The following is a 12,119-nucleotide window of genomic DNA, read 5'->3' on the forward strand; positions in this document are numbered from 1 at the left end:
ACTCCAATGATGAATGTCTTTCTGAAGAGAAAAGTCATATACCCAGGGAAGAACACTTGTGGTTCTGGAGGCGGAAACCGGAGGGAAGCAGCTGCACGCCCAGTGTTATCGAATGCTTGCTGGCCAGAAGCTAGACAGGCAAGGAGAATGGTCTTCTGCAGCCTTCAGAGAGGCTGGTCCTGCTGATGCCTTCATTTTGGACTTCTGGATTCCAGAGCTATGAGATAAATGTCTTATTTTAAGCTCTCTCGTTTGTGGTACTTTATGATTTTCAAATATTGAAGAAGTTTTGCATAGCTGTAACAAATCTCATTTGATAAACGTGTAAAATTCTATTTATATATTGCTGGATTGTAATTTACTAACAGTTTAAGTATTTTTGCTTCCATATTCATGAGAAATATCAATCTGTAGTTTTCTGTATTGATACCCTTTTTGGTTTTTCTATAAGGGAAATAATGACTTAAAAAAATGAATTTGAAACTGTTCCATCCTGTATTTTGGAAGAGATTGTAAAAAATTATGTTGATTGTTCATTTAAACATTTGAAGAGTTTCCCAGTAAAAGTAGCTGAGCTGTCCTATCCGGTTTGGCTCAGTGGATAGACCATTGGCCTGGGTCCCAGGTTTGATTTTGGTTAAGAACACATGCCTGGGTTATGGGCTCAGTCCCCAGTTGGGGGCATGCAGGAGGCAGCCAATCGATGACTCTCTCTCTATCCCTCTCCCTTCCTCTCTGAAATAAAAAAAAAATAGATTATATACAAAAAAAGTAGCTGAGCCTAGGGATTCTATTTGGAAGCTTTTGAATTACGGATTCAACTTATTTAATGGTTATAGGACTACTAAGATTTGTCTATTTATGGTGGCGTTTTGGTAATTTTTTTAAAAAAATAAAATCTTTATTGTTCAGATTATTACATTTGTTCCTCTTTTTTCCCCCCCATAACTCCCCTCCTCCCAGTTCCCGCCCCACCCTCCGCCCTCACTCCCCACCCACTGTCCTCATCCATAGGTGCACGATTTTTGTCCAGTCTCTTCCCGCATCTCCCACACCCCTTCCCCCTCCAAGAATAGTCAGTCCATTCCCTTTCTATGTCCCTGATTCTATTATAATCACCAGTTCATTCTGTTCATCAGATTATTTATTCACTTGATTCTTAGATTCACTTGTTGATAGATGCATATTTGTTGTTCATAATTTGTATCTTTACCTTTTCCTTCCTCTTCCTCTTCCTCTTCCTCTTCTTAAAGGATACCTTTCAGCATTTCATATAATCCTGGTTTGGTGGTGATGAACTCCTTTAGCTTTTCCTTATCTGTGAAGCTCTTTATTTGACCTTCAATTCTGAATGATAGCTTTGCTGGATAAAGTAATCTTGGTTGTAGGTTCTTGGTATTCATCACTTTGAATATTTCTTGCCACTCCCTTCTGGCCTGCAAAGTTTCTGTTGAGAAATCAGCTGACAGTCGTATGGGTATTCCCTTGTAGGTAACTGAGTTTCTTTCTATTGCTGCTTTTAAGATTCTCTCTTTATCTTTTGCTCTTGGCATTTTAATTATGATGTGTCTTGGTGTGGTTCTCTTTGGATTCCTTTTGTTTGGGGTTCTCCGCGCTTCTTGGACCTGTAAGTCCATTTCTTTCACCAGGTGGGGGAAGTTTTCTGTCATTATTTCTTCAAATAGGTTTTCAATATCTTGCTCTCTCTCATCTTCGGGCACCCCTATAATTCTGATGTTGGTACGCTTGAAGCTGTCCCAGAGGCTCCTTACACTATCCTCGCATTTTTGGATTCTTTTTTCATTTTGTTTTTCTGGTTGGGTGTTTTTTGCTTCCTCGCATTTCAAATCATTGACTTGATTCTTGCGCTCCTCTGGTCTGCTGTTGGGAGTCTGTATAATATTCGTTATTTCAGTCCGTGTATGCTTAATTTCTAGTTGGTTCCCCAATATAAGATCGAGGGTCTCATTAGTTTTCTTGTAGATCTCATTAAGTTTATCGGCGGCTTCTAAACAGTTCTTGAGAGACCTTAAAAGTGTGGTTCTGGCCAGAACCGGTTTGGCTCAGTGGATAGAGCGTCGGCCTGCGGACTGAAAGGTCCCAGGTTCGATTCCGGTGAAGGGCATGTACCTGGGTTGCGGGCACATCCCCAGTAGGAGATGTGCAAGAGGCAGCTGATTGATGTTTCTCTCTCATCGATGTTTCTAACTCTCTATCTCTCTCCCTTCCTCTCTGTGAAAAATCAATAAAATATATTAAAAAAAAAAAAGTGTGGTACTGAACTCTATATCTTCCATTGACAATTTTGTCCTGTTTCTTTGTCTCCGCATTTTGTTATGCTTCCTTGGTGCACCCCCTAGTGGTCTTTGTGCGCAGTCTTATAGTTAAACCTTGAGTGTTGTAGCTAATACCAGGGAGGGTTTGACCTCTAGGCCAAGTGGCTGTGAGAATCAGCTGTGCCTGCAGTGAGAGAACTTCTGTCCTCTAGGGAGGTGCTAATCTAGCCTTTGCCTGAGGCTATCCGGCAAATGCCTCTGTGCAGGGCTTGGGCGGGGCGGGTCGCACAGGATCAACAGGGTGGGCCGGAGAGAGCAGTTATGGCGGCTCTCAGTCCTGTCCCCAGGAGCTCTGCCTCTCTGAGTCCCAGCACCCACTGCAAACCTTGGAGAGAAAGCTGCACTCGCTCTGACCGAAGCCAGACAGTCCCGCTTCTCCCGTTTGAGTCTGGGTCCCTAAAGACTCGCCCGGATCTGGAGCTCAGAGTCTGTGACTCCCTCCCGATTGAAAACGCCAACCGCGCCCTCCGCCGCCAGCCCACTCCACGCACTCCACACCTCAGAATTTGACTTCAGCACTGCGCCTCCTCTGAGTGTCCGTATGCGTTTCTCTTTCCTCTTAGTTGTAGGACTTCCACTCAGCCAGCGTTTCTGTGGTTCTGGGTGATGTCTGTTCCGTTTTTTAGTTTCACTTTTGAAGTAGTTGTTCAAGGCAGCAAACTCCGGCGTTAACCTATGCCGCCATCTTGGTTCTCCCCGTTTTGGTAATTTATGGTTTTGAAGTTATCGGTTCATTTTATCTAAGACATTAGAGGACCAGTGCACAAATTCGTGCACCAGTGGGGTCCCTCGGCCTGGCCTGTGGGGTCCCAGATAGCAAGAGGGTGCAGGCCAGGTCAAGGGACCCCACTGGTACCCAATTGGGGCTGGGGAAGGACACGGGAGTTTGGCCAGCCAGGGAGGGACTGCGTAGTATTTTCTTACTAGAGGCCTGGTGCACGAAATTGGTACACTCGGGCACGGGAGGAGTGGTGGGGTGGGCTGGAGGTGGGGGGGGGGGGGAGTCCCTCAGCCTGGATTGTGAGAGGGTGCCGGCCAGGCTGAGGGACCCCACCAGTGCACGATTGGGGCTGGGGAGGGACCACAGGAGGGCTCCAGGGCATGTCCGGCCCGTCTTACTCAGTCCTGATTGGCCAGACCCCAGCAGCAAGCTAACCTACTGGTCGGAGCATCTGCCCCTGGTGGTCAGTGCACGTCATAGCAAGAGGTTGAGCGGCCTTAGCATATTATGCTTTGACTGGTTGAATAGCCAACCAAACACTTAGCATATTAAGCTTTTATTATATAGGATGCTTTTAATGGCTGCACAATATGTAGTAATATCCTGTTTCACTCCTGATAATCCCAATTTGCCTGTTTTCCTTTATCTTTTTCAGTTTTGCTAGAGATTTGATTATTGATCTTTTTCCAAAGAACCAGTTTTTGTTTTATTGATTTTATTAATTTCCTCTTTTAAAAAAATGTTACTTTTATTGATTTTAGAGAGCGAGGAATGGAAAGAGAGAAAAACATTGATGAGAAACATAAATCAGCTACCTCCTGCATGTCCCCTAGTGGGGACTGAGCCTGAACCCGGGCATGTGCCCTGAACGGAACCAGTGACCTTTTGGTGTATGGGACAACCCTCAACCGAGCCACACTGGCCAGGGCTTAATTTCCTCTTTTCAATTTCACTGATTTCTGCTGTCTTTACTATTTTCTTCCTTGTATTTGCTTTGAGTTTATGTTGCTCTTTTTACTGTTTTTGTTGTAGGAACTTTGCGATGCTCCCTCTTGTCTAATGTAGCATTTCGTGCTATAAATTTCCCTGTTGGCACTGCTTTAGTTGCCTCCCACATATTTTGATTACCCTTCATTTTATTTCTGTTCAGTTTATGTATTTTAAAAAATTTCGACACTTCCTCTTTGACCCATTGCTTAGAAGTGTGTTGTGTAATTTCCATGGTTTAGAGGTTTTTGGTTCTCATCGTTTTTGCTTTCCAATGTGATTCCATTATAGGAAATGAAGATAATCTATATAATTTCAATTCTGTTAAATCTGCTAAGATTTGCTTTCTGGTCCAGGACACTGCCTGTCTTTACATGCTCTGTGTGCACTTGAGAGAATGTGTATTTTCTGCCGCTGTTCAAGTGTGTATGAACGTTTCTTAGATGCTGGTGTATGGTGCTCAGCTCTACATCCTTGCTGACTCTGTCAAGCGCTCCTACCAGTCGCTGAGACCGAGGCGCTGAAGCTCTCAGGTCACCGCACACCTGCCAATCTCTCCTTCAGCTCCAGCGTTTTGCTTCAAGTATTCTGAGGCTCTTGGTTTTTGTTGCCTCTACATTTTTTAATAGCACACAATGCCCTTCTTTGTTTCCAGTAATTTTCTTTTCTCTGGTCTACTTTTATTTGATATTAATATAGCTACTTTTGCTTTTTAAAATTTTTCCATTGCATATATTTTCCATCTGTCAATCTACCTATGTCAATGTACTTGAAGTGAGTTTCTTATAGACAGAATATAGGTGGATCTTTTTCCCATCCATTCTGTCATTCTGTGTTTTAATTGGTATATTCAGACTATTCAGATTTAAGGTAATTATTGATATGTAAGGTTAAATCTGCCATGTTATTATTGCTTTCCTGTGCTGCTTCTATTTTTTAAATTCTTACTGAAGGGTATTTTTTCCACCAATTTTTTTTTTAGAGACAGTGGAAGGGAGGGAGGAAAGAGAAAGCGAGAGAAACACTGATGTGAGAGAGATACAGTGATTGGTTGCCTCCTGCATAAGCTTGCAACTGAGGTATGTGCCCTTGACTGGAAATTGAACCCATGACCTTTTGGTCCCTGGGCTGACACTCTAACCAGTTAGCCAAAGGGCCAGGGAATTTCTTGGGCTTCTTGATCCTCTATTTCTTTTCTTTCCTTCCTGTAAATGACCTGACCAGTTTTTAACATTTAATCTTGATTTATTTTAAGAATATGATTTTAAAACTTAGGCAAAACAGTTCAACTAGTTTAATAGTCAAGAGACTTGGCGCAAAGGTGATGAATATGGGCATGTTCAAACAGAAGATGTAGGAATCATAACATTTTCAGTCATCAAATTACCTTTCTTGATACAGTTATAGCGAGTCCCAAGAAGCAATAAGACTTTTAGTATGGCTTAAAATGTTACTAGGGAACCCTTTAAATGTTAACTTCTAGGCTGTGGAATTCTGGCATGAGGAGAGGTTTAGTGGTCCATACCCTGCTTCTATCACAGGCCAACATTCTCTACCTTTGGAAATCTTACCTGCTCTTCAAATCTCAGGGAACACTTGTGAGGAAGAAAACCTGGAATGTGTTGCCACTTCTATACTTCCATTTAGAGCAAGCATGTCAAACTCGTGGCCCCCAGGCCGTATGCAGTTCACAACAAATATTTTTGCAGCCTGGCCAATATAACAGTATGTAAGAAATGTTTTAATAAAAATTTCGTAACTTAATTTTTATAATATCCTGTTATACATAATTATTAATAATGAACTACACCGTTCACTAGTGACTGATTACTAGAATCGTGTCGCATTCATTTCCCTTATGTGCCTTCTGTGCAGGCGCACCATTTCTCTCCACTAATACCAGCAGTGAATATTTTAGCAGCCGATGTCCATGTCATTAATCTTATACTGATTTGTTTGGTGTGCACAACAGGAAATATTTCGCTTTTGGAGAACAAGAAAAATAGGTTTATTTGCATTACGCTTATTAATTTGTAAAGTTATTCAGTGTTTGGTAAGTTAATGTTCAAGAAAAAACATTAATTTTTATTAAAATGTTCTATTATTGCCAAAACCGGTTTGGCTCAGTGGATAGAGCGTCGGCCTGCGGACTGAAAGGTCCTAGGTTCGATTCCGGTCAAGGGCATGTACCTTGGTTGCGGGCACATCCCCAGTGGGAAGTGTGCAGGAGGCAGCTGGTCGATGTTTCTCTCATCGATGTTTCTAACTCTCTATCTCTCTCCTTTCCTCTCTGTAAAAACTCAATAAAATATATTTAAAAAAAAATTAAAATAAAATAAAATAAAATAAAATAAAATGTTCTATTATTTTATGTTAACAATGACTCATTTATTTCAGCCCTTTGTATTCAGCATTTCTCTATCGAAATAAACCTACGTTTCTAGGAAAATTGAAGCTTTTGTTGTTTATGGCCACGTACACGTACACCTTGTTTATTCGTCCCGTAAGCCTTTGAGTTTGACACGCTTGCTTTAGAGACTGAACTGCCAGGATCCTGATTCCTGCTCAGAGGTTAGTCAGGCCAGTCCAGCTCTGCTCACCTTGAGGCCACAGGAAGCCCTCAGAGAAGTGCCCAAGGAGACTTCCTCTAAGGAAATGGGGAAATGACCAACCCTCTGCTAACTTATACTTCTTTGTGCAATGACTATATCTGAGATTAAGGACACTTAAAGTCTATCAGCACAAATATTTACGAAGTACTATCAGCCATTTTTATTACATGTTGGTTTATCAAAATGTTACTCTTAAGTTCAACAACAAGAGTTAATGTTGACCACTGCAAGAGTTACACATGTTAAATAAAGGAGGTCCTTTGGGAAATAAAACTCCCTGAAGCCTATGATGCACGTGCATCTGAGCATCCGAGGAACTCAGATGGACTATGCCAAACACCCAGTATAGCTCCTTCCACAGCTCTGTGGGGCGGAGGAGTCATCTACCGCCACTTGAGCTGGGAATACATGAAATTTACTAAGAACAATGTTGTCACTTATTTATTAGACTGAGTTTCCAATAAAGTAGACATAGCTTTCTCAGGCAAAGAGTAATTTTCCAAATTTTATACCCAAATGTACATTCTGTCTAAGTTAAACATTAAAGTCTTCAGATTTTATAACAAAAACTTAAGGTTTTTTAGAAAGTGAAAACTTGTAAACCTGTCTGTTCTACTGTGATTGTAATCACAGTAAAAGACCAATTTCATGCATTAACACTGAAGTTCCTGGGGGAAGCTAACCTTTAACCCGGACATCACTGTATCGCTGAAAGTGGTGGTAAGCAGCTTTCCAGGGGTTCCGATAGTGACGGAGCAAAGTAATGGGAGGTCTTGGACGCACGGGGACATATCTCACTCCTTCTTCATCTGTTTAAAGGGAACAAAAAGAAGATGCTAAGTAGCTTATTACATACTAGAGGCCTAGTGCATGAAATCCATGCACTCGGGGGTGGGGGGACCCTCAGCCTGGCCTGCACCCTCTCACAGTCCAAGAGACCTTAGGGGTGTCCCACTGCTGGCTTAGGCACACTCCCTGCACCTAAGCTGGCAGTCGGACATCCTCAGTGCTGCTGAGGAGGCAGGAGAGGCTCCCGCCACTGCCGCTGCGCTCGCCAGACGTGAGCCTGGCTTCTGGCTGAGCAGCACTCCCCCTGTGAGAGTGCACTGACCACCAGGGGGCAGCTCCTGCATTGAGCGTCTGCCCCTGGTGGTCAGTGTGTGTCATAGCGACTGGTCATTCTGCTGTTCAGTCGATTTGCATATTAGCCTTTTACTATATAGGATTTGCCACAATCCTCAAGGTACAATTCCAGTAAGTGAGCCCTAGTGAGATTGGACTATGTAAACAGCTTTGGGATTGGTCCTGATTCAAGTGGGAAAGCTTCACATGACAGCAGATTCCATTACCAATGTACTCCTTGGGAGGAGACTTGCGCTTCTCTGCCTTCACCAGGAGACTCTTGGCTGTGGACTTCTCGTCATCAGTGCTGTTTGTCTCCATCATGTCCCCCTCTTCTGTGGAAATCACATGCTGTTGCTTCCGAGGCTTTTTCCTCGGGGAGGCACCAGGCGGTAGGTCACTTGTGGGCAGGGACAGGTTGTTAGCCAGCAATGCAAGAGATGGCGACACGGTGCTGGCAGCTAGTGGAGGAACTGCTACATGGGAGAGAGAGCGCACATGTGCATGAGAATCTGAGCATACGGACAGCGTCACCAGATGTCCACCAGTGAAAATAAGTAGAACAGAGAAACCCTTGTGTGCCCGGCAATGGGTAAGCACCAGTTGTGCAGAGGCGGCCAGGTGCTTCCTAACACCTCACACCTCCACTGTCCTTGCAGGAAGACGCAGGAGTGACAAAAGCACCAGTGTCAAGCCCCTGGGGTGGCAGGGCCGACCCTGAGGGCTTTCTGGGGCCCACATATCACCTCTGAGCGTCTGCCTGCCTCTGGGCTTCTTGTCCAAGGGGAACAAGAAACCCCATGGTCAAGCCACTATTTCAAGCTTTTGAGCATGAATTCTTAGAAGTTAACCTATTTAGTCACATACTCTTTTTTTTTTTTTAATATGGAACGCTTCACGAATTTGCGTGTCATCCTTGCGCAGGGGCCATGCTAATCTTCTCTGTATCGTTCCAATTTTTGTATATGTGCTGCCGAAGCGAGCACTAGTCACATACTCTTAAGATAATCTGAAGTAGTGGGCATATTTTATTACTCCCAATTTAAAGATGAGAAAACAAGGCACAGGTCACGGCAAGTGCAGGGGCGGTGCAGAGCTGGGCTGAGCTCAAGCTCTGGCACCCACGGCACACGGCCTCCTATCAAGCAGCCTCCACTGGGAGGGGAAGCACTTGCCTGGGCGTGCGTGAATCATACACCTGGGGCCTTACAAATCAGGACAAAAGCTTGCCTCCACCTTTATCCCATCTACCATATCCCTACGTCCCTGCCACCACCCTACCTCGGCGCACAGTCCCAACAGGCACACCCTGAACACTGTCATCACATCTTAATGTCTAGCATCTGATTCTCCAGCCAAAACCAACTATTTTTCCAGGTCACTCCTCTTAGCAACCAGTCTCCAACAACCTCTAGTTGAGGAGCTATTATCCATTAACAGGAACTAGGAACTATTACCCATTAATCCTACCCCTTTTTTTTTTTTTGCTATTGCTTATCCCTCTCCTATTACTTTCCTGCTTCGGGGCAATCCTAGGGTTATCTGCTAAGTCCACTCTCTCCACATGGCCATTTCACCCTTTTCCTTCCTTACACCTCCAGCACCTCTTTGCTCAGCCCTGCTCTTAGCTGATTACCTTGCTTTCAATCTTACTGCAAATACATACATACATACATATATACATACAATAAAAGGAACAATCAGAAAATGCTCATAAATTCCCCCACCACGTATACTGTCTTCCTTGCACTGGGACCACGTATTTCCTTATCTTTGTGTGTCCTGCCCTGACACTGCTCCAGGAATCCTCATCTTTCTCCACACCATCAATTCTTTCCTTGGACAGGATCATTCCCACATGGACTTGTAATGCCCCAGCTTAAAAGTCACTCCTCTTGGCATTACTTCCCTTCAGCTACTGCCCTTCCCTTTTCTACCCCTTTCTAACAAACTGCTCAAGGACTGTTCACACTTATTGGCTCCAATGCTCCTCTCCAGTTTTCTCTTGAACCCACAGCCAATCATCCTGGACTAATATCATTACATGAAAACAGCTCTTCTCAAGATCTCCACATGCTGTTAAATCCAGTGGTCGCAGCTCAGTCCTTACGTTTTTGAAAAATGTATGTTTTATTAAAAATTTTTTCAATTACAGTTTATTTTCATAATTACTTTGTATTAGTACAGCACAGTGGTTAGACAATCAAATACTTCACCAAGTGTTCCCACTGATACTTCTACCTGGCACCATACACAGTCACTGCAATCCTGCGGACACTATTCCTAGGCTGCACTTGGCGCCCTGCGACTATTCTGTAACTACCAATCTGTCCTTCTCAGTCCCTTCACCTTTTCCACAGTCCTCCAATCCCCCTCCTCTCTGGCAACCATCCGACTGTTCTCTGCACCTATGCATGTTTCTGTTTTTTCTTTTCTCTTGTTCTTTAGTTTCCACATATAAGTGAAATCATATGGCATTTGTCTCTCTCTGACTGACTGCTTTCAGTTAGCATAATACCCTTGAGGTTCATTCAGGAGTCCTTAACCTAATTGAGCTTTCAACAGCGTGTGACCCAGCTGATGACTCCACTTTCCCTGAAATATTTCTGCCCTGCTTCCAGGACATCACATACCCCAAGTTGATTCTCTCCACTCTGGCCCCTTCACTCAGTCTCCTGTTTGCTCTGCCTCTTCTTCCTCCACAGAACGGGCAGTGGCCTGGAGGAGCTCAGTGCACAGTGGCCTCTCTTTTTATTTGCACTCATTCCTTAAGGGATTTTATCCAGACTCATGGCTTTAAACACATTTTATACACGACAGCTCCCAGTCCATGCCTGCAATTCACTCTCTATTCCAAAAGCCAGGTTCACAGGCCCAAACGCCTACCTGATGTGTCTGTCTGGAGGCAGGTCTAGCAGATACCTCAAACTTACCAAATCAAAACCTCAGTCCCTCCCTATACAACAGCCGTGGGCAAACTACGGCCCGTGGGCCGGATCCGGCCTGTTCGGCTGTTCCATCCGGCCCGCGGAGCCGAAAGAGTGGAGGGTTCTCTTGCTCTCCCCTCCGCTCCTTCACCAGCAGCAGTGCTAACATGGCAACGTCGGGAAACACGGCCGCAGCTCCTTCTTCTGAGTCCAGTTTAAGAACCCACTGTGGCCCTCGAGTCAGAAAGTGTGCCCACCCCTGCTCTAGAATGTGCTCCTCCTGCAACCTTCCCTCTCTCAGCTGTTGGCAACTCTGTGCTCCCGGTTACTGAGACCTGACCTTGATGCTGCTCTCCCACACTCAACATCCAATCTTGAAAGAAGCCCTCAGCTCTCCTTTAACAATATACCTAATCCAAGCATCTCATACCACTTCTGTTGCTACTACCTTGGTTGAAGCCTTCATTGTTTCCTGCAATGTATGCAATAACCTCTGAACAGAGCTCCTAGATTCCATCCTTGCTCCCGTCTTTTCTGTACACGGCAGCCAGAGCGGCCTGTAAGAAATGCAAGGGACCTGCAGTCCCTCCTCTGCTCTAAACCCTCTCACAGCCCTCCCGTGCTCACAATGGTCCACAGCCCTCAGTTCGCCCCCGGTCCTCTGACCTGCCCTTTGACCCCTTCCTTGGCAGGAGGCTCCACCTGTGTGCCTCTGCTCCCTGCCACGGCTTGTTGCTGTCCCAGGCCCCCACCTCTCTAATGTCTCTACTCAAAGATACTTTCTCAGGAAGCCTTCCTTTAAGTCTTTAAATATCACAGCTCCAGCCCTAACTTTCCCTTATATTTTGTCCCTGCCTCTTTTTTTGACTGTTTGTCACATTTGCTAGATGACAGAGTTGTGCTTTTTTCACTTGGGCTTTGTCTGTTTTTTATAAATTTCTTAACAATGAATATTACCTTTGTAGCTATGAAAAACAAGATCCACAAAAAATTATTAAAAAACAAAATCAAACAGAAAGAAAACTTCCAGTCATCTGCCTTTTACAGAGAGTTTACAGACGAGAAGAGGAAAAAAGGGGTAATGTATAGTTTTAAGGATTTTACTAAACACATATTAAGTTTAACAAGAGAGTATTTTCAACAACATAAATCTTACTTTACTGTGTAACAAAAATGAGCAGGTAATAAATTGTAAATAGCAGAACTTAGCGACGATTGTATACTCTTACATGGCGATTTTTAATTCTTTTCTGGGGCAGTATTTTATTAATGAACTAGAGGCGTGGTGCAAGAAATTCATGCACTTGAGGTTGGTCCCTCAGCCCAGATTGTGAGAGGGCACAGGCCAGGCCGAGGGACTCCACCGGTGCACGTTCGGGGCTGGGGAGGTTGGCCAGCCAGGGAAGGATGACGG

The 12,119-nt window shown here is 44.3% G+C and overlaps 1 protein-coding gene across 1 annotated transcript in view; it reads right to left on the reverse strand.

The window, feature by feature from the left end:
• Positions 1 to 12,119, reverse strand: part of SAP130 (Sin3A associated protein 130) — a gene marked incomplete at its 5' end in the record, with an annotated part of 96,910 nt that overhangs the window by 14,042 nt on the left and 70,749 nt on the right. The window contains 2 exon segments of the mRNA XM_081096303.1: positions 7,340 to 7,465; positions 8,006 to 8,254. Of these exon segments, the coding sequence (XP_080952429.1) occupies positions 7,340 to 7,465; positions 8,006 to 8,254 (375 nt within the window).

The sequence above is a fragment of the Myotis nattereri genome (genome assembly GCF_964212035.1).
Source record: "Myotis nattereri genome assembly, chromosome: 7".
NCBI lineage: Eukaryota > Metazoa > Chordata > Mammalia > Chiroptera > Vespertilionidae > Myotis > Myotis nattereri.